At 41.9% G+C, this 23,120-nt stretch overlaps 1 protein-coding gene across 1 annotated transcript in view; it reads left to right on the forward strand.

The window, feature by feature from the left end:
- VAT1L (vesicle amine transport 1 like) overlaps nucleotides 1-23,120 on the forward strand; it is a 57,012-nt gene that overhangs the window by 3,562 nt on the left and 30,330 nt on the right. The window contains exons 2-6 of the mRNA XM_054640622.2: nucleotides 2,774-2,903; nucleotides 6,614-6,829; nucleotides 18,791-18,933; nucleotides 21,061-21,164; nucleotides 22,139-22,194. Coding sequence (XP_054496597.1) covers nucleotides 2,774-2,903; nucleotides 6,614-6,829; nucleotides 18,791-18,933; nucleotides 21,061-21,164; nucleotides 22,139-22,194 — 649 coding nt within the window. The remainder of the gene's footprint in view (nucleotides 1-2,773; nucleotides 2,904-6,613; nucleotides 6,830-18,790; nucleotides 18,934-21,060; nucleotides 21,165-22,138; nucleotides 22,195-23,120) is intronic.

Below are 23,120 nucleotides of genomic sequence, written 5' to 3' on the forward strand. Positions count from 1 at the left end.
TGTTAAGTTAGAGCATTACAGACTGAGAAAGTCAGATTCAGATTCAAGAGTAATTCCATATTTGATAAAGTCTGCCTCCAGTAATGCACAGTTTATCCAGTCTGTGCAGGTCACAGAGACATCCCTGCTTTGTCACAGGGAAGTTCTTGCAGAACCCTATGTCAATGTATTGATCTTGATAATTCATATCCTTTCCTATCTTCATTTGCATCCAGCTCTTGATTCAGGATTAAAAACATGCTGTGTACTGTTTGTCACTGGATTGCTTTCCATTTCCACTTCTCCCTCTGCATATGCCCTTACTTAAAGTTCAGGAGTCACTTTGTCTGCACACCAGAGCAGGCTATCCTGGTTTGCAGTGGTACAAGAAATAAATTGTGCTTAATCTCTAAACCTGCCACTCTTCATGAGACATATTTTCTTGTGATGTTCTGTGCAGTCAAACTTTTCCTGAGTGTGCTGTTGATTGAATCCCAGTGAAAGAGCTGGGTGTCTTTGGTGTAGTTACAAAACTTGCCATCCATCTTTAGGGCCTCTTGGTTATTCTAAGGAAAGAAAAAAAAAAAAAGCTGAGTTGACCAATACACCATAATCATGCTTTCAGATCTACTGATCTTCAAATTTCTCTTGTAAAATAGAACTTCTTTCTGTCCTTCCTTCAACATGGAGAAGAGTAGGAATAAAGGCTTGTATGAGAGAAGCAGGGATGTCACAATATGTAAGAATAAAGGAGATGAAAGTGAATGAAGAAGAAACTCTCTATAAAGTGACTGGAAGTGATTAGAAAGCCTGTCAACACTCCATGGTTCAACTAGTAATTCAAACAATAAGAACACGTGATTTGATTATTGTTTACCTTGTGTTGTGTTTTTCTTCCCTTATCACACCTGTTCTAGTATAAGGCCTTGTAAGTTCATTGTAATAGAGATGAACTCCCAATATAAATTTGCGGCCCTTTGTCCACCTTTGGGGAAAAAACAGAAGAAAAAGAAATGGAGCTAGGGCAGAACTGAACTGCCAGTACTATGTCATTAGATGCAGAACTGAACATGTGCCTTTTCAAAAACTGACAATTTACTTCATGAGAAGGAATCTATTTGTGATCATTGTAATGAGCAAAGAGCAATGCCCTTTGCATATCCACCTATCTCCTTCTTGCCTACTTGTTATGACACCACAGGGTGTGCTCTGCCCAGGTTCCCTCATCACAGTCCTGCCTCCAGCTGCCTTTTCTTGCAGGAATGTAGGGAAAAGTTAACTTTTTGTAAAACGCTTGCAGTGTGGAAAGATGCCTTTAAAACACCATTGCTGAAATTAATGTACACAGACAGTGGTTGCCACCATCAGTGCTGTGGGGTTTCTGGGTTTGTGGTTTGTTTTGGAATTTTTGTCCATTTGTTTGTTCCTCTTCTCCAAACAATGGCTGCCTTGCAGGCATTTTGCTATTTGGAATTTCTCTTTCATATCAACATCACCGTGGCGATGTAGGAGGTGGTCTTACCCATTGGAGAAGACCAGATCTTTCCAAAATAATTTCAAATTTACCAGCTTAACTGTGTGAAAACCCCTCTTAACCTTCCATATGGTTGATATTATAAGCTTTGTGTATGAGTGTGGTGAAAGTTGTGGGTTCAGGTTGCTCTAAACCCTCCACCACAATTATGAATGCTTTCATTTGGTGGGATCTCCTTCCCCTCCCCAGTGACCTACATCCCCTGAATCCATGCTGTCGTCGTGCTGGGGCTGGGTGTCTGCTCTGTCTGTTAATTTGTTGGGTCTCTTCACTCTGTCTGTGTCTTGATTAGTGTCTGACTAAGGCTGCATCTAATAAATCCTTGTGCCCATCAGTAATGTGATGTATCCAGGCAGTTGCTGGTATCACATGTGTGAGTAGGGCTGGCTGTGTGCTTGGCTAACCATAAAAACAGGGCTGTGTTTGGAACAATGGATTAATGCTGAAGTGTAATTCAGCTAGTTAGGAGTTTTAAAGTTTTAACTGTGGCAATAAGGCCAGTAATCAATATATGCACATAGCAGCTAAGTGGTGCCTTTTTGCTTTTTTTTTTAGTTTTTTTGTGGTTTTTTTTTTCCTGTGGCTGCCCAGAAAACCACAAAATTTTCCTTAATAAAATTGCATACAAAAGACAATGCAAAAGTGCTTTAGGATTTTTGCAAAGCTGAGACTGCAGGGAAAGGCCTGAATTTTTTTCTGAGCATCAAACCTGAGGACTTCAAAGACCTTAATAACTTTTGAAAAAATGTACAAGCATGATCCAGGAAGGAACAGTTTTAAAACCAAAGCCTATCTGGTACTTAGCAAGTTCATGCCTGAGTTTGGAATCCTGCCTGAGACAAACACAAGATGCATTCCTGGGGTCACATCAAAGGTTAGGACAGATAGATCATGTAGCTCCTAGCCCAAAATAACTATAATGTGTGAGGCTTGGGATTTTCTTCTTAAATTGACCTGGCTTTCCTTGGCAGCTGGTAGTGCATTGGTAGCAATCAGTGTTTCACTGTATTGAATTCTGCAATGCCTGTGTGACTGCTGAGCAGTCTGGGGCTGCTGGCAGCTGTGCTGTCCTGGCATGAGCACCCTCTGCCAGCATCCCAAGGGTGGGAATGTCTGCTGGCTCCCAGTGACCCTGCAGAGCCCAGCTTTTAATGCTGCCCTGGAGTTTTCTGGCTGTGCCATCACTCAGGTCAAGGTTTCCTCCTCTGCTTTGATCTGTGGTAATAGTCTTGATTTGATTCTTTTTCCTGTGTTTTACAGTGGTTTGAACTTTATTGATTTGATGGTGCGACAGGGGAATATTGACAACCCTCCTAAGACTCCGCTTGTTCCTGGGTTTGAATGTTCTGGAATTGTAGAAGCTCTTGGAGACAGCGTGAAAGGATTTGAGGTAATATTTTTTTTTTATTTTCAAAGTGAGAGTTATAAGTCTCATATAAATAATCACCAGTTTCTAATCCCTTCTGCTCTGCCAGTGACAGCAGCCTTCACCACCCTGTTGAGATTTGAAAGGTCGATTTTTCCTTGCTGCTTCCCAAGCGTGAGAATGACCTCTTGAATTAGTTTCTGAATCCACCGCTGTCATCTCCTTCAAATCCTTCTTGAAAGTCATTTGTGCCATGTGCACATCCTGATGGCTAAATAGGAACTGGAAAGCATGAGTGATGTCCTTTAATAAAATGAAAGAAATTAAGTTAACTTGTTAAGTTTCCTTTCTTGGTCATGTTTCCTGTCATCACTGCTCTTTTACTCAAAGCCCAGGTGCTGCTGATTCTGGTTCCAGCTTTTGATCTCGAGTTAACAGAGCCCTGTTTACAGTAAGCATTGCTTCCTACAACTGTGTGCATTAATGAGGTGCAAATTAAATTAGGATTCTGATTCTGGATATAGGACATAGTCTGATTGCTCAGGAAAAATATATATTTCACCTGACAGGTTGTGATAAATGACAGATAGTTGATGTATATAGTAAAGTTGTTATAAGTGGTTATGGACTCTTTGGTATCTCTTATGGCATAAAAGCAGCATTTTGTCCTGCCTCCTACTCCGTTATTGATATTAAACATCTATATTCACTGCAAACTTGCATTTTATTGCCTAAGTAGGTTGAAAATTTTGGAAATAAATCCTGAGTTAATACATGTCAATCTTATCTTAGTTATTTGCAGAGTCAGTCATGTCAAAAAGGTGATCAAGTTTTCTGAATTCTTATTATATCTGGATCTTAAGAAGATATAAATATTTTTATCTAAAGACAAAATTTTTCTCTTCTCAAAGAGCTAAAATTTGTCAGTTGGATGAAGATAATGGCCAGTTTAGTTTCAACTGTGGTTTCAGTGGTGAAATCTTCTTAGGGGATTTGTCTCAGTTCCCTTCCTGCCCCATCTCTGCCTTGAAACAAGTTGCAATCTTTCAATGTATGTTGTTACAAACAACAACTGAATGATAATTTTGCTGTTTGAAAACCTTTTCTGCTTCAGTAATGCTCTAGCATCTGTACTTCATAGCTGTGCTCCATATTGAAGAATATCCTCTGAAAGGAGAATATTCTCTAGAAAGCCTCTGCTCCAGATCATCACCCTCATTTTTCAAGTTCTTGCTATTTTTAAAGGGCATCATAAGGCTACAGCATATGGTGCTTGTTTGAATAACACTGCACCTGAGTGAATGGACTGTGTCTCTTTTTAAGGTGACACCTTTGTTCTGACTGTGGAGCACGCTGGTGCACTGGTGTACTCCTGTCACTGAAACCAGCCCTAGAATTTCATGTTTTACACACAGCCTTCATAGCCATGGTTGTGTTTGGGTGCTCTAGAAAAGGGCCCACACTCCCAGGGATTGCTGTGCATGGGTGTGAATCCATCAGCAGGAGAACATGCCAACATGAGGATGATGGAAGAACCTTCTCTTGGTTTCTTTATGGAGTTCTTGCACAGAGTAGGGGCTCACCAGATGCTTGGTGGCTCCTCAACATAGGTTGTTACCTCTGTCCACAGTAATGGCAAAGACTGCACCCTATATCTTCTGACCTCCTTTCCCTGGGTAGATCTCTTCCAGTTCAAGCCCTCCTAAAATAGGTGGAATGCCTATTCCTTCTCCCATTCAAAGAAAAAGCTGCTTTCTGATGATAACAGCTGTATCAGGCTTGGTCTCTCTCCAGTTTTGGGGATGATTCTCAAGAAATGAGGGCTGATCTGACCAGGCTCTGAATAGTGTCTGTGGTGAAATGTGGTATTTAATGTTACCAAGAAGTGCCTTGGGAATCACCAAGAGGGACTTCTCTGCATTCTTTTTGGTAATTATTTGTGATTTATGGTAAGGATATAGGGCATATTAATATCTGCACTAACTAATCCTAGCAGACTTTCTATTTTAGATGCTTCTCTGAGAGCAAAAGGGAACCACAGAGTGATTACCAGTGAGGCATTGTTAATTTGAATGTTTTTCAGAAGGAGGAGGCATTTCAGTGAAATTGGAATGACAGCTCTGTTTCAGCATTCTCACTCTAAAAGAGACAATCCTTCAGAACTGTCAGCAGCCCCTTAGCTTGGAGCAAACCTGCAATATCCCACAGCAAAAGTGATGACTCAGGAGACCAAAATGTGCTTGTGCTGTAAACGTTTGCCTGAAGGCAAAAGTGTTGTGCTTTACTCCATACCAGTAGTTCCTAAGGCATTAGAGAGCATTGGTAGAGTGTAAGAGAGTATCAGGCAGATAAGCAAAGTTATTTTAGAGGGACAGCTGCTGTTTTAGTTAAAACACAAAGGCCTGGAGTTGATGCTATTCCTGTCTTATCCTGTGGCTCCATTGCAGAGCTCCTTTCACGTTAAGGATGTTGTTTTGGTTGGTGTATTCTAGAAAGGCAGAGGGTCTAAGGCAAGGTAAAAGGTAAAAGATGCTATGGAGTTGCTGGTGGCAAGGAATTATTGAGAGTTTGTAAGAGTTGTGCCTGTGAAGATTTTAATACACACTGGCCACACATCTGCTCAGTGTGGCTGTCCCTTGTAGACCCAGCAGCCCAATTTCTGCTTTAAGGTGAGTGTTGCTGTCCAAGCCTGTTGTGCCTTGTTGTTACTCTTGTCCATCTGAGAAGAGTCAGTGTCTCTGCCCTAAAAACCTGAAGCTGCAATGAAGGCCACATACAAACAGTTGAGCTTGATGTGCCTGGACCTCTGAAGGGTGCCTAGGAGCAGCCAACTGTATCTAATATTTACAGAAAGCCTTTCTTTCTCCATAGTGAATTGTGCTTTCACTACCATATATTTTCAGAAGAAACTGAGCAGAGAAATGTTGCATTGAAAGGTAATATTTCATTGCTCCTTTAAATCTTGTAAAATTCACTTTGTAGATTTAACAGTGCCTTAAAATCCAAAGGTATATTTTTGCTGTTTAAGGTGGCTTATTTGAAGTTGTAGAACTAAATTCTGCTCTGACACATGGCTGTGGAGATTACAATCATGGATATATCTTCGTAGAATCAGTTAATAAGATGATAAAAATAGAGAGTGGTACAGATGGTGTTATCTTCTGAATGAGAGCTTTTGCCACCCTTTCATGTGCTCCATCTACCAGAGCACAAGGCCTTCCCTTCTCAATCCACAGAGAGGAAAAGTAGCTCTAAATTAGTGTGAGGACTGAGAAAACAAAGTGAAAATTATCCTAGGTATAATTTTCTTTATTCCATGCTTCCCATCAATATAATTATAACCTTTCCCCTCATCTCTTCCTCCTTAGCAAAATTCCTGGTTATTGCTAAGAATGCTGTTACATTTGTTATTTGGGAGCTCTGCTAGCGAAAGATGATCTGTATTAGTGATAACAGAGGACTGCTCTAACAGAGAAGACTGGAGAAAAAAAAAATAAAAAAAGGAAGAGATGGCTTTAACTTCTTTTGGTTATTTTTGTTGACATTAAACACAGTAAAAGCCCAAAGCTGAACAGTTTAATTGCTATCTTTCCAAAGATGTGGAGCACCCTTTTCCTCACAGTCAGGCAGTGTCCCACACACACCTTGAACAGGAGATTGCAGCTCTCACTGGTTGCTCTCTACAGTCTCAACTGCAGTCAGATCCTCAACGTTGTTTTCTTCCTTGATTGTAGATTGGAGACAGAGTCATGGCTTTTGTGAACTACAATGCCTGGGCTGAAGTCGTGTGCACCCCAGTAGAATTTGTCTACAAGATCCCAGATGACATGACTTTTTCTGAGGCTGCTGCATTTCCCATGAACTTTGTAACTGCCTACATGATGCTCTTTGAGGTTGCTAACCTGAGAGAAGGAATGTCTGTGCTGGTTCACTCAGCAGGAGGTGGGGTGGTAAGTTGGAACTTCTCTTCCTTTCCTGTCCCTGAGTAACTGAAAGTCTGATGGATCCTCATTCCTGAAATGAGCCAGAACCTCCAGTTTGATGTGATGCTCCTCTGTGTGAGGGATTGCACTGGGAGGAACTGCATCTTTTTTCCCATCAAAATGCTGATGTGAATGGTTGGCAGGAGCTTTTGGTGAAATAAAAATGTTATGGCTCTAGACTCTATGAGAAAAATCTCATGGAAAAGCCCCTAATTGGTTGTCAGCAGATCAAGGATCAAGCATTGTCTCAAATATTGCATTCCTGAAATTACACATGTTGTACTTCTATGTTAGAGAAGGGTGTCATGGAAAGAATAAATAAGCTCCCTGCAAAGGGTATTTATATGTAACCATAATCCTCTTTATAGTAAATGTCCCCCTCAGAACACTCCTGCACATTCAGCGTGTGAGTGTGTGTGGTGCTTTCATTGTGAAAGATTTTCTTTTCCCCTTCTTGTAGAGGGGTTGAGAGCAGTGAAAAGTTCTCATGTGAGCCCTGAGGAAAAGGTACAAATTCAAAATTGCAGCCAGTGGTGGCTGCTCCATGTTGTAGTTTGGACCATTCCTGAGGAGGCATTGTGTGGCACGGGCAAAGGATGAATTTGTGGGAATACCAGGCCACACAGTGAAATAAAGAGTCAGCATTTTGTGCCCTCAGTTCCTTGAAGTATCTTTTAGGAAAAATCTCTTTCTTTTGAAGGTATTAAAGTTTTGTGCAAAACATTGTGAAAGTTCGTTTACATTTGAAATTATGCAGTCCTTTTTCATAAGACAGGTTTTATGAGCTGAGACCATTAGCAGATAGCAGCCTTTGAAACTGGAGTACCTTTTCTGCATTCTTGTTATGCCTTATTTATGCTAAAATAATGTTCTATTTTCTACTGAGGTCTGGTGGGCAGCCCCAAACACGCCAGCCTTAATTCTGTGCCCTTAGCCCTTCTTTCAGGTTCTCATCTAAATGAGGGCTGTAATCAAAGGAATAAATTCATGAGTTCCCTGTACAAGGTATTTTTAGCCAGCCATAATCCCAGTGGCAGGGAAGGGTCTGTCCTGTTGGGATACTGGTGTAAATGAATGGAATTTATAATCGTATTACAAAGCACAGCCCGGCACAGAGGCTGTGCCTGACTATTGTTCTGCAGGGTTCAATCTCCTCGTGTGGAATTCAGGGCTGCTAAAGCAACATGAGGCCACACATTCAGGGGAATATTCCACAGCAATCAGAGTCTCAGCTGTAGCTCTAAGGCCACTTGCCCACCTGGCACTGTACAGACCCTGTGTGGGCTGAGCATACAGAATTAGCCCCAGAGCAATCCCTGCATGTACCTGTGTATGTAGAGAAGTTGAACCCCTCCTCCTTTTTCAGATTCCTGTGTTTCTTTCTCTTTCTGATCCCACTCACCTCTGTTATTTCCTCCTTCTTTTCCTGAAGGGCTGGTGATGCTCTGTTAATGTCAGTTCTCACATCCCTTCTGCTCTGGGGCCCAGCCTCTGTGCTGGGCTGTTCCTGGAGGGAGCTGCTGGCTTCCCCTCTCATCCCAGCTCTTCCATGGGCAGCTTTTGGCTGGTCCTCTGCTGTGGCTGCTCCAAACCTTCTCTGAGAGCAGCTAAAGGAAGGATGGGTCCTGCTTGGCTGCCAGGAGAACAAGGAGAAATCAGATCCATCACTTGTTTAGTAGTTAAATAAAGCAGAGTTTCCAAGGGAGAGGCCAGAGATGCAGGAAGAGCAGCCAGGCTGGCAGGGAGGGCTGGAGGGCTGTGCAGGATCCAGGGAGGAGGAGGGAGGCAGGGCTGGGCAGCCTGCAGGCCAGGATGCTGATCACTGTCCCAGGGGAGAGTGCCTCACACAGCCCCTTGTTTCTTGTAAGGGAACAGCATGGAGAGCAAGAACTGGAAATTTTCCCATTGCTTGATAGGTTTTCCAGGTAAAATATCACTCTGAAGATGTGTGGATTTCTTTTTCTGCTAAGCAGACATAAAGATTTCAGAGGGGTCTGTGTTACTCTAATAATCTGTCTGTTAATCCTTTGAAAAATCTGACAGCTTCAGATCAAGCACATCATTCTCACAAAGGTCTTCATTAATGAACAGAAAACTGGCACTGAAGCTGCTATAAAAGAGTTATTTTTGTGCTGTTGCTTTAATAGATAGAATGTCCTTCCCCACTTTCAGCAAATCTGTCCAGTTGGTTTCTAAATGTCAGAGAAATTCCAGAGCACTTTAATGAGACAATAGGCTCCCTGTGGGACTGGGAGTTTCTAATTGTTCATTTCTCATTATGCAAGATCATTATTTTAGCTGCTTCAGGCAGTTTATGAAAAAGAACTTGTTGCTTCGAAAATGTTTGTGAGGTTCTTTGTTCTGGCTACTCAGTCCTCTTTAGGAGGATCCTGCAGCTTTTACAATAAGTGGAAACAGGGAAAATTCTCTAGGACCTTTACTCTTGTGTATTGTCTCAGTTTATTTATGTGGCCTTCTTTTGTTGATAGATACTTCTGGTAGTGAGGTAACTATAGCAATTGTCTCCTCATCTGTGCCTGGAGTGTGATTAGTAGGTTTAATGTCTGCCAGGATGCTTTAGATAAGTCAGTTTATTTATTTATTCCAGAAGTTCCAGGGGACATCAGAAGATTAGGGAGAGAAAAAGGAAACATACCAAGATAACCTGTCTTGAAAAAGGTCTCATGTGGTGTTGTGAGGTCCCCAGGAGGGGGTGAGAGATGAGAATTTGACTCCATGTTCTCAGAAGGCTGATTTATTATTATATTATATTATATTATATTATATTATATTATATTATATTATATTATATTATATTATATTATATTATATTATATATTATATTATATTAAAAGAAATGATATACTAAAACTATACTAAAGAAAGAGAGAGGATACCTCAGAAGGCTAGACAGGAATGAATAATAAAATCTGTGACTGACCAGAGTCCCAACAGAGCTGGACTGGGGTTGGTCACTAAATCAACCCAATTCACATGGAACCAATCAAAGATGCACCTGTTGGTAAGCAACCTCCAGACCACATTCCAAAGCCATCAAATAATTGTTGTTTTCATTTCTTTTCTGAGGCTTCTCAGGAGAAAAATCCTGAACATAGGAGATTTTTCAGAAAATATCCTGATAACAGCCTCACACACCTGTCCCTGTGTGACAGACCTGACTCCTGCTCCATGTTCCAAACCAGATGCCCCCTCCCTGGAGAGGGCATCCTGCCATCTTCCCTGGTCATGGAAGGAGATGTGGCCCTTGCAGGGAAGCCCCTGGTGTCCCCTGGGGGGACAAGAGGACACCCCAGCTCTGCTCCTGGCCCGTGGGACATTTCCCCCTTCCCTGGGGGGAGCAGGAGCTGTGCAGTGCTTACAGGGGAGTGAAGGCAGAAATGACATTTGGTTTTCACAGGGCCAGCTGGTTGATTTTGATTGTTTGGAAAAGGGGCTGCTTTGGCTCTCCTGGCTCTTTTATCCTCCCTGGGACAGGGGCAGTGAAGAGAGGGCGAATCTCAGCTCCCAGCCTGGGCAGGGAAGGAGGCTGGAGATATTTCAGGAGCCTCCTCAGAGAGCACAGAGCAGGCTCACTGTGGCATTCCATGGTTCCCTCAGGCTCTGACAAGAGATGAACACTTTTCAAGTCCTGCTGCTGACTAAGATCTAACAAAGTTGCCATTTGCTCCCCTTTCAGGCCTCTGCTTGGCAGCACGCTTAGAACTTCTGATTAAACTGTTAAATTGAGTAGCAGGGCAATAGAATTGTCTCATACAAATAGAGTTTAAATGCTTTAAGCTACAGAAATGTTCAAGTGCCCTTCTGAACTGATTGCTAAATCAGGGAGAAAGCCAGCTAACACTAAACATCATAAATACACATTAATGCTCAAAAAATGACTTTGCAAGAACACATGACTTACTGTAGGACATATATTGGTCTGTCTTAACTGTATAACACTGCAGTTAATGTTCAAAATGACTGTAAGACAATGGAAGAGCAGCTCCCTTCACAAATATACTCCCACATCCCTTTGAAGTGAAGCAAAATGACAACTGAAGAAAATACCCCAAAACTCCTGAGCAGTGTGCACCCTGCTGGGACTGGTCTGCCCCAAGAGGCAATTAGTTCTTTAAAATAAATACTCTCTAAGTCAGTGCATTCTGTGCAAGTCACAGCACAGGCTTGTATGAGATTATAAAATTTTCCTCACAATTATTTATGTAAACTGTTGAATTAGTATAAATACAGGGGTGTTGTAGTAAAAGAAATTGAAAAAAAACCATGATGCTTTTCTCCTTAAGCTTCAATAAATCCAGTTCCCATTTCTGTGACATCTACCTGGAAAATTAATTCCTCCAGGGCCCTATATTTGTGAGAGAGAGCCATTATGTCCACTTGCTTGTTTGTTTGTTCTTCATGTACTTCCTATTCTGAATATTTAGAGCACAAAGCTTTGGTTATTTACCAAGATTTTGTAAACACCAGTCTCATCACTTAACTCCTCAGACTCAAGGCAGGATTATTAGCACTTCTTTAGCAGTTTGATCTTGCAGATGCTAAAAATAAGCCACCTTCCATGCAGGAGCATTGACTGCTTCTCCTGGAGATGATGTCTGACCTCCCCTTTCAGGCTCAGCAGCAAAGGAAGTGCAAGCAGAGTAAGTTACAGATGCAGTTCTCATGTGTGAATTTGAAGGGTAAATCTGACTTGGCAACAGATTTAGGCCATCCTGGCAGGATTTGTTACGGCTTGGCAGGAGCCCTCTTTTTTATTGTGTCTCCCCTGCATAAATTGCAAATATTTGAGGATGTGTTCCCAGCTGAATCACTGAAGTGGTGATATTTTATCTGACAAAGAACTGGCATTTCTTAGTGAATCTAGTCACCTGCTATCACAGACAGCATATAGGAACCCTTGAGGAGAATGATCTAATTTCTTCCTGAAAAAAACACTTGTGTTTATCTCTTCAGATTCCCTCCACTCTGTCTTACCCAGTGAGAACTTTCCAGACCTTATTCATGGCCAGTAACTGCATCTTTGTTCTTTTAGAGTTAATGTATCTTTTATTTAATGATGTTTTCCATTAATTAAAATTAGGTCCTCTTTCTTCTTGGGGCACTCCTTTTAGATCTTTTTGGTAGGATATATATGTTTACAGCTACAACAAGCTCAGCATGAAATCTCTCCTTGGCCTGTATTTTTCAGGCTGAAGGCAGGTTTGTTTGCTCATACCCTGTTTTTGTAAGGTTAGATGTCTGTTTCCTGGGTTGTCCTCCAGGCAGATGTGGATGTGTTTCCTGGGCTCTGAGCAGCAATAAGATGGTAGGAGAGCCAGATCCTGTTAAAACAGATCTCACAGCATTCCTGATCCTTTTAAATATTGTATGGGTGGGCTGCTCTGTCTGCACTTAGCAGGGAGGAGCACATTAAACAGCACTCCTGAGTTTGAGTCAGAACTCCCTGAATGTGAGTAATTAGGATTGACTCTTCTCCTCTGCGGGTCCTGGCCAGCCCACTATGGCAGGGCATCACTCCAGCCCACTTTGCTAACACCTTCCCCTGCTACTTCTGTTCTCATATTAGCAGTTCAGAGCTGTTCTGCACTTGATGAGGAGCTTTCCTCTTGTTTCACCTCCAGCATCCAAGGAAGGGATAAACCAGCTCACACGCTGTGCCCCCAGGTCTGGGCTGCTCCACGTGCCCAGCTGTTGGAGCCAGGCAGGGCAGTGGAGGCTGAGCTGCTGGTAAAGGCTTCTGAGACCATGGATGTGCTCCCTCAGCAGCACCAGAGAGTCCTGGTGCTACAGCCCAGCCCATTTCCAGACACTGCCTCAGAGCACAATCTGCTCATCAAACACAAAAGCCCAGCCAGCCATGCACAGAAAGCAATTTCCCTGAGCAGAGCTGCAGCCTTTGAAGGGCCTTTCTTTTTGCCTCTCACAGCCCTGCACTCCAGGGGACATGTCCTGTCCCCAGGTCACAGGCAGTGCTCAGCTCTCCCCTGGCCGTTCTGCCTGTGCAGGTGGAGTTTGTGTCCCCTGGCAGGGTTTTGCTCGGGTGGCTCCCCTGAGCTGCAGAGGATTTGTGCCGGATGGAGATCCAGCCCTGAGGTTTTGATGCAGCTCAGCTGCACAATTTTGCAAAGGGGTAAGAAAAACACACCCTGCTAATTGTTGCAGAAAAAGTTTTGAGGGTGAGAGACATCATTATCTCAGGGTCACTCTCCCCCTGCCTCCACTCCAAAACTCATTTGTGCTGTGCTGAGTGTAGCAGATGCTGCCTTATGCTTGTCCAATAATCACATTTTAGTTTGTCCACTCTGCAGTGTTCACCCGGTGTTAGGTTTCCAATTTCCCCTGCTGTAATTGGGAAATGACACCTTCAGGAGATGAAATGTTGTGCATCAGACTTCACCTAACACCAGTGAAGAGTTTTCCTGATGCCACAAGATCAGTAGATGATTCCCCTTGCAGTTTCTTTCTGTGTTAGAGTACTTCACAGCACCTTCAGGTATGCTGAGGTGGAATTAAAGCATTTTGGAACTTGGATTCTTCTCACATCCGGTTCCAGACAAGTTTCTTGTGAAAGATTAAGTCTGATTGCTCTTTTTAAAAATGCTGTAGCACCTTTAGGCTGCAGAAATATATCATAGAAATGGTAATTCTTCACTGATGCAGTTCTGCAGGGTGGTATCTTCTACATGGTTTATTCTCTCCTGCTACCAGGCTGCCCTCAGTTTACACAGTAGCAAAAAGATGCTTTCTTGAAAGCTGTAATTCAGTGTGCAGCTGCAGTCAGGCTGGTGGCATTAGATCAGATGCTTTTGGAAAGCCACTCACTTGTACACCTTATTTATATTTCATCCAGCATTATGTTTGTGTTAACAAGGCAATTAGATTAGTAAGTTTCATTCTATTCATGCTTTCTATATTGACTTTCAAATATTGATGACTTCTTTTCTTTGAGATTGTTGAAATGCATTAAACAGTCTATTTCATTGTTACTGCCTAGAAAACTGCTTTTCCATTTTTAAGTGATTATCTTGGTATGAGAGGTTTCCAATCCTGCAGGCTTAGACTTGGGTTTTAAAGCAATGGAATGTGAAGAATTTTTTTTCCCTGGATCTAAAACTACTGTAAGGCTATAAATTTATATTAATTTCTGTAATAATCATATGTGTAGATTAGGTTCAACATACTGGTTTTATGAATTCACAGGATACCTTGAAAAGGAATCCATCAAGCAGACTGTGAAGCTGGGGAGACACATCCAGCATTAGCAGACATTCTTCATTCCACAAGCTATTAATTTCTTTAATCTCAGCTATTCAATCCAAGCCATTAATTTCTCTAAGGTTTCACCACATGATGTTCTGCCTCACTGGAAGTGTTCAAAAAATGTGTGGATGTGGCACTTCAGGATGACTTAGTGATAAAACATGGTGATGGTGCAGAGTTGGTGGCTGGACTTGATGGTCTTGGAGGTCTTTTCCATCCAGAATGACTCTATGATTCTGTGATAAGTAGAATATAAAATATATGAGTATATTGAAGCCGATTAATTCCACTTTAAGGGAATATTGTGTAACCATGTCTATCTCTTCAGTGAATCACCTGATTAATTTTCTGTTCCCAAAGACTGCTAATACCTAAATTCCATTAAAGGTAACATTAATTGTCCAATTGATAATTATTTCTTGCCATTAAAACTTACTAGTCTTCCGAGGTTCAGAAAGCAAGAATCTGGTCAGTACTTCTTGTGTAGAAATTAGCAATATATATGAAAAAAATTCGATATGTGAAAAATATTTTTCAAGCCATGCTTGTGAAATTTAGCATCCTCTTGGAAGGTTTTGGAGTTCATGCACTACTTCTGCTCGCATGGTTCTTGCTTGCAAAGCCAGGGAGGCTGGTAGCAGAGTTGATGAGGTTTTGCCTGGGCAGGGAGGAGGCACAAAAGCCTCGTGTCCCTGTTTGCCACAGGGCAGTTGTCAGGATCCAAGTGACAGGACAGGGCTTCAGCAGCAAAACCCTTTGTGGGTGCTTCATTTGTGACTCGTGGGTATTCTGAGCACTGGTCTCAGTATTTGCAATTAAAATGTTAAACCTGCTGAACAGTGTTGACTAATTCAGAGGCAGCTGCATGATTTGAGGGATTAGAAAGGAGACTTAAGAGTGACTTGCATAGCCACAGTGCTGTTTTGGAGCTTAGCTGAATTCCACAGAAATTAGGGAGATGGTTGAGTTCATAGGTTGAGTTCAGTTCTCCTGTTTTGATGGGGAAAGTGTGAACAATCCAATATCAGCCTTTATTCCTACATTTCTGATAGAGCAGCTAAAAATACTTTGCACAGAAATAAGAGAGTCAACTTCAAATTAAGATTTCAGAAAACTGCAGAAGAGTGTTTTGTGGAATTCCTTCAAAACACTTCATCCAATTATAAAAGAACTGGTCATATGAGTCAGTTGTAGGCTTCAAATACCTACAGAAAGCTGGAAGGTATTCCCAGCTGATCTGGGATTTTAGATAAGCTTATCTCTGTGGAGAGGGACAGGTGTACTATGGAGTTTGAGTTCAGGAGGAAAATAGGGTATTCACATCCCAATGTTTTTGTGCATTTCTCCTATTCATCTGACTGTCAGTTTGTTAAATGTTAATCGTCTTCTCCAGGATAAAAATCAACATGCTTTCTTCTTGAATATTTGACCTTTTAAACATTCAGTGGTTTTGATTCAGGATATATTCATTAGCCCTTCTCTGCCCAAGTTAGATTGAAAATGCAGAAAACTAATTAGAGAATAGATCAATAATGTCAGAATTTCATTCAACTACCATGCATTATAAATTACTGATTTATCTAAATCACTGTGGGTGTTGGGTTTCTGCGAGACACAGAAAGTGAGAAAAGAGGATTGCTTATGAAAATTACTAAGAAAAGAACAGCTACAAAATCCACTTTTTTTTTTCTTTTAATTCTATATTTCATTATTTGTGGAGGCTAAAATCTGGGAATGGTTTATAATGAGATGGTAAGTAAAAGAGAAATGAAGTATGAGAACAGTGAAACGTTTTCTTCTCCCTGAAAACATTACATCTTTCAAGATGAGGCCCTTCAGGACTGGATTTTCCTATGATTTTTGAGAGATTAGGGATTCCAATCCAGGAAAATGATGGATAACTTTAAAAAGAAGAGGTCATTTTTGATTTGGGGTTGGATTTACCATGCCAGGAGTAAGCATCATTACCTGTGAGCTTCTCTGAGCTGCTGGACAAGCTGTTCAATCTGCTGTGGTGTTCCATCCCTCACCTGCAAAGCAGGAATAAGAGTGATCCCTTCTCTTGCTCTCTTTTCTGTGTCTGTTTGCCTGTCTAAAGGATCTCCTAAGCTGTGCCTTGCTGAGCAGGCATTTACTGAGTAACCCAGCAGGAAACCACTCTGAAATTCCTGGGTGCCACCATATATAAATAATAACCTTGCCCTCTCTGGTGATGCTCAGCTTGGAGTTACATTCAGCAGAGTACATGAGGATGCCAAGACCTCCAGGGTATGCAGGGTTAGCTAATTATCCTGCTCTAAATAAAACCCAAGTGCTAATTACTGGGATGTACAACTAATAATCAGGGTTTCTGGTTGGAGGGAACAGAAATCTGTTTGTCCCTGGGTGGTTTTACTAGTCATGCATGCAGTTTACAAATGACAATCTTTAGGCTGTAGATGTAAGTAAGAGTCTGCTGAATTCCATCTCACAGTTTTTTAGAATGACAGTGCCTTTTTTTTAACTTCTGGGTATGTCCATGTAACTGGGCTGGCTCCAGTGGAATAATGTGGTTGCAAGAAGAGGTAGGGTGTAGCTACCTGTCATGGTTTGATGGCACAATGCCAGTGCCCCCATGAAAATACCCTCTCCCTGGTGTCTGCTGTGAGATGTGACCAGGAATAAGCAAAGCAGGCCCCCACTCAGAAATAAAGAAAAAAAAAACTTTATTAACTAAACTACAACTCTAAGTAAAAAGAAACACACAGGGAAAATGAAAACCTTCCAAAAACATTTCCTCCTCCCCCCACCAAATGCAATACATCCATCCCCCAAATTTCGACTCTCAGTCCATCACCACCCTTTAGATAATCAATCCTCAGTTCATCAAGAGGAGAGGAGTCTTTCTTGTACCATGGGCTTCCCCTGGAAACACAGTCGAAGCCTCGTGTGTTTCCATGTCACTCGTGGCACTGCCCGGAGAACATTTGCCATCGTGACCTTTTCATGTCCAGTGCTCTCACCACTGCACATGGACCAGAGCTGCTCCTAGGGTTGTCTTTTTAAGGGTGCTTTGTCCCGTTCCAAAAAGAGCACAGTCTCACCTTTGGGACACCTGTCCCCCCCAGATTTCACCTCCTGGGGCCGAAGGGTTTCAACACTGAACCCTCTTGGTCCTGAGGCATTGCCTCCCCCTAGATGCAGTCTCTGTGTCACAGGAAACATGGTTGTGTCCATGGCTATAACAAGAAGAGTCCAGTTAAAACCACTCCATCATCTCTTCCCACCTAAGATTCTGCTCTACTCTTCCACATCTTTCACTTGCCCAGACCTTCACACTTGCACATTTCCTTCTTCCATTTCATCTCTATCTCTCTTCTAGGAAAGGTTAATGTTCTGCAAAGTTTTCATTGTCCAAAAAAGGGTTAAAAGCTCCCACAAGCAGCCGGACACCTTGTCACTGCACCCTCCCCCTTCTCCTTCTCACAGGGCCTTGCTGCCGGCACAGGCCCATGTTTATCAAGTTTCAAGGTAACACAGTCACAAGCACAGGCTGTACTCTCTCTCTCTCTCCTGGGGGGGCTGCCCGATGCCTCCTGGTGCTTCTCCCACCCTTCCATGCTGGGGCCTCTTCACCTCCCATCTCTGTCCAAGGCCTGGCCTACCTCACCCGGCCTCATGGCTCCCCTACCCTGCCCAGCATGCCCAGTAGCAGCAGCTGGACAGGGGGGAGACCCGAGCTCTTTCCCCACTGGAACCCAAGAGAGCTTCCCCCAGGAGTGCTCTGCTTTTAACCCCTGTGTTCTCAGAGGCGTATCCCATGTCCCCAGTGGCCACACCAGGTGCCAATATTCAAAGCTGAACACCTATTGGTGACCACAGCATACCCCAGAAAACCTACTTCCTCTGAAACCATGACACTACCAAACATCTGGTTTCCTTTTGTTGGTGTTTTAAGAGTAAAAAAAAAACCTAGGGTCATAGTAAGATGACTTTTTAGGATGGTTTTTGAAATCTAGATGGCTCAGCTGTTAAGCTTCCCTTCTCTCAGCCTCATGAAATTAGAGGTCAAAATTCAATAAAGGCCTTCTGGAGCCCAAAACTGGAAACTCAAAGTACAGACATCTGATTGCACAAATTCTTCAATGCCCCAAGTACTACCCAAAGGCTGGCATAGCATCTGATGGATCCCACTGGGCTCCTGCCCAGACCAGGAGGAAGAATGATTTTCCTGGACATGCTCTAGGCTGTTTATCCCTTTTGCAGTTGATCACTTTTTTCTGGGGCCCTGCTTAAGCAGACCTCTCTTGGTGTGACTGGGGGCTATTCCTGCATTTTGAATAATCGGTAATAGCTGTTGTTATCAATAAGAGGTAGAGCAGATTTTCTTTATTATGCAGCACTAGTTACAGCAACTTGCTGTCTCCCACTGAGACCATAAGGAGACATGATCCGACTGTATTAGGACTGCTTTGTCTTCAGAATATCCTTGTGATTTAGGTGTCTTCTTTCCTGTGGCTGAACTGCATTTCAGTGGAAATAAACTAGTTTGGGAAGTGCTTGCACATGCTTGGTCTCGGGTTTTGCTGTGTCAGGAGGGAATGGGCAGCTGCAAACTCTGTCAACCAATTTCCATGTCAGTGAACTAACATAATAATGTGTTTGCAGGGTCAAGCTGTTGCTCAGCTCTGTTCAACCATTCCCAATGTTACTGTTTTTGGAACAGCTTCATCTTTCAAACATGAAGCAATCAAAAATTCGGTAACTCACCTGTTTGACAGGAACGCAGACTATGTTCAAGAAGTAAAAAGGTAATCTTGTGTTCTCCTGAGTCAGGTCTGTATAGAATCTGGTAAAATACTATGAAAGGCACCAGGCTGATCATATTTATGGGAAGAGACTACATTTGTGAGTTTGGGAGCTGTAGTTTATTCCAGTTATTCTATCTGTCCACAAGGGACAGGATAGTAAGCATCTCCCTATGTCTTGAGAAGCAACATGAAATTTTTCAATCCCTGTCCCTATTTGGACATCTGTTGTGAGCAAAGTAAATTAAGTGAAAGAAACTAAAGATCTTAACAGAAGGATGTACTTTGCCTTCATTTGCATATGTACTTGCTTACTGTAATGCACCAAATAAGATATTTTCAGTGAATTTATAAGGTATCCAGGTTTTGGAGTTCTCCAGTGTACTTTTATCTGCCTGGGTTTTTATCCTCTGCCAGGGATTGATATCAGAGCACATGATGTCTGCTTTAATTTCAGATCCTTAGATTCTGTTTGTTTGCATTCAGATTAAAATCATCCTGTTGCCTTTTGAAGTCATCGTGTGTGTTTCTGTTTATGTGCTTTCAAACACTTTGTTTTTCAGTTTATCTAACTGTTAATACTGGTGTTGGTGGAGGTGGCAGAACTTCTCTCTGGGCTGTTAGCACTGCAGGCTGGTATTGCAGGAGAAATCAGGGTGGGTACAAGAGATAAAAAAACATGGGTGTAACAGGGTTATATTAAACAAGGTGATACTAGTTTGTGCTTCTTTCCTGGCACAGAGGTGTTTAATATATCAGCTCAGTGAGTAGACCTGATTGCAGGACAGAAGTGGCACCCTGTAGAATGTGCCAGTACCCTGATTTGTTACTCAGATCCTTCCATTTTCCCTTTGCATTAAGATTTTTAATAAACCTACAGCAGTAATTCTGAGAATGCCTCTTTGACAAGTTGTCTCTTGGCAGTGGCAGCCAGGGGAATGCAGTAGTTGTTTGGTTTGATGGATATTAGCTGTGTACTGTGTCCTGCTTCAAGTGTTCACTTCTTAAAAGTCTGTGAGCAGAAGAGGATGGAGCTGTGATGGAGAAAGGACAGTGGTAGGAACCTGCTTTATTGCAGGTCACTGGGGCATTCAGCAGGGAGAAAACTCAAAAAACAGAACAAAACCAAAGCAACCACCAATGACTCCAAGCAAATGAAAAAAAAAGCCCCAAAAAAATCCTTAAGAGATGTTATGAATGTGGAAATGTCCACAGGGGATGAGGAATCAGTTCAACCAGGGAAGCCACCAAAAGCTGTTTCATTGTAAAATTTTTATTCCTTTACAGTGGAGGATCATCCAGTGGCCTGAATAGAAGCAATTTATTGTCCCAAATGTGGCAGCAGTGCCAGGGAGTGAAGTTGCCTGGTTTTGCTGCTGTTTGGAACCAATGGATGTCTGGGTCTCACCTTTGTTTTGTGAGGAAGCTGAAAGATGCATTACAAGCCTAAATTGGAATATTCAGTGTATTTTTCTTCTTCTTCAGCATCATATTGACATTGCATTGACAGAGCTGTTGGAAAGTTATAAATATGCAAACTGTTTATTGAAACAGTGCAAAATGGCCTGATTGTAACACTTGTGCTGGATTTCTAGCTCTTGGTGACTTCTCTTTATGCTTGATTTAAGTCTTAGCTGATATCTAGTTGATAAAATATCTGAAGAAGAAGACTCTGCAAACAACTTTATGAGTAACTTTGTATGAAAAGAAATTAGGATAAGATCTGTTTCCTCACAAATTCAGAAAAATAATATTAGATGTGAATAAGAAAATTATCCTTTTTCTCTATTCACAAAACAAGCATTCTCTGATATTTGCATTCAGTCAAAAAAGAACTTTGTATCTGTTGCCTGTCTTTTGATAATATAATTTTACTGAAAGCTCTGAAAAAGGGGGAACAAGATGGTTTCCTTAATGCCTAGGAGGCAGGGGTTGGCTAGCCTGAAAAACTTGCACTGTGCCACTGAATGAGTCTGAAATGTATTTTGATGAGGGTAAAGTTTTCACAGTCAAAGCCTCAGCCTTAGAGTCCTTTCTAAAGTACCTGGGAAATGTCAGCATTTTGTTAACAACCAGCCTGAGCAGCCCTGTGTATCTTACTGCAAAGTAAGAGATTTCTCCTTGTTTTAGAATCTCAGCAGATGGAGTAGATATTGTTTTGGACTGTCTTTGTGGAGAAAATACTGGGAAAGGCCTCAGTCTTCTCAAACCACTTGGGACTTACATTTTATATGGTGAGTGGGAAAAAGCAGGTACACATTTCAAAACTAAAGCTTTGCAGAACTTAAAAGCATCCATACCCCTTCTTCCAGAACTGGTGATTGACATGCTGTGCTTGCTCAGTTTGATCATTCCAGTCAAGAGTTTTAGTTAAGCTGACCATGGACTAAATTATTGATAAATAAATGGTAATACAAAAAAAAAAAAAAAAAAGATATTTAAAATAGTATTTAGAAAAGTAAATCCAAAATTGAAAGTGAACCTACAGTACAGGTGGTTAAGCATCATTGGGTGGTACAGGAGAAGCATGGGAGAAAGGTTGGATCTCTCATTCTGGCCAAGGAAATCAATCATTGGATCAATCATTGTGTGGCCAAGGAAACTTCAGTGTAGTTTTTGTGAGAGAGAAGCTTGAAGGACAATTTCAGGAAGAATGCTGTTGGGTTTATTTGACATGACTTTGAGGACTCCAACCCAGGCTTCTGTTCACAGATTCCCACTCCTGTTTGTGGACTGCTCCTGCCATGGAGCAGACACATCTGCCCTGCTGCTGTGCCAGGCTGCCCTCTGTGTGGGGAGCTCCTGCAGGAGGGCACAGCTGAAGGGATTGCTGTGTTTGTGGGAAGGGATGAAGCTGAAGGGATTGCTGTGTTTGTGGGAAGGGATGAAGCTGAAGGGATTGCTGTGTTTGTGGGAAGGGATGAAGCTGAAGGGATTGCTGTGTTTGTGGGAAGATGCCCAACAGAACCTAACCTGTCCCCAGTTTGATAGATTGTCAGTGTCAGCTCAGAATTCCTGTAAGCCTGGAGGGCTTGATTGCCTTGGCCTCTTTGTTGGTTTTTATTCTCAAAGTACTTCTACTAATCTCTTTTAAACCTGAGCATGTTTTTTTTCTTAAATATGAATCATAGAGATGATTTTACATGTACTAAATGGTCTGCTGTTACTTGTAATAATAACCTGTGTGTGAATGTGCTCATCTTTACAGGTTCATCTAACATGGTTACTGGGGAGACAAAAAGCTTCTTCAGTTTTGCAAAATCAGTAAGTGTCTCTGTGGTGATGCTCTTTCCTCTAACTTTGGCTCTTTTCTGTAGCGTTTCCATCTTTATCAATTTCATTTATCTCTGCTGAGTTGTTCTTCTGATGTTGTGTTTTTGTGCCATGTTTCCTCCTGGCAGCACAGCTGGACCAGAACTGGATCTGTGTGCATTTCCCATTGCCATTGAAATTGTCTGTGAGACATAGATCTCTTACACAGCTTAGTTTAGACTGCATTATTTATTTACTTGTGGCAAAATATCACATCCATGGGTATGATTAACTGTACCCTGAAGGGTCCTTCTATCTGAAAACACTGTCAGGACCTTGCAGTGAATTAAAGGACATGTACCTCTTAAATGGGCCTGTGTCCAGTCAATTCCAGATTTTCAGAAATTTTTTTCATACAGAAAAGCATTTTTCAGTGCTCCATGTTCAAGTGACATCAAAGAGATGATGATGTGGCATTTGTTTCCTAATTGATGATGTCAACAAATTCAAAGTTCAATTTTTTTTTCTTCAGATTACTACAACAACAGAAATCTTTACAGAAATCCTAGAGATCAAAAGTAGGACAAATAAATCACATCAACTGCCAGCAAGAAATAAGTTAACCAGGAGTGAAAGCAATTCCTTCATACAGGAAAAACATAGGGAAAATTCTTTTCTGAACATCTGTCCTATGATCTTTTTGCCAAAATCTCATTTAGAGCTTTCAGCAACACCCCCTTCCCAGGAGGAATTGGCTTCAAAAGTCTCTGTGTGGCTGAAAACAAGAGAAGTCAGAGCAAGGAGCTGTTCTTTGCTTCCTACATTGTCTTAGTGGTTGTAGTGGGAGGATCCCTGTCATTGTCACACACTGGTGACCAAAAACAAGATAATCATTGCTATGCAGCCTTTTTACTGGTAATATAAGAATATCCAGATCA

The sequence above is a fragment of the Agelaius phoeniceus genome, chromosome 12, assembly GCF_051311805.1.
Source record: "Agelaius phoeniceus isolate bAgePho1 chromosome 12, bAgePho1.hap1, whole genome shotgun sequence".
NCBI lineage: Eukaryota > Metazoa > Chordata > Aves > Passeriformes > Icteridae > Agelaius > Agelaius phoeniceus.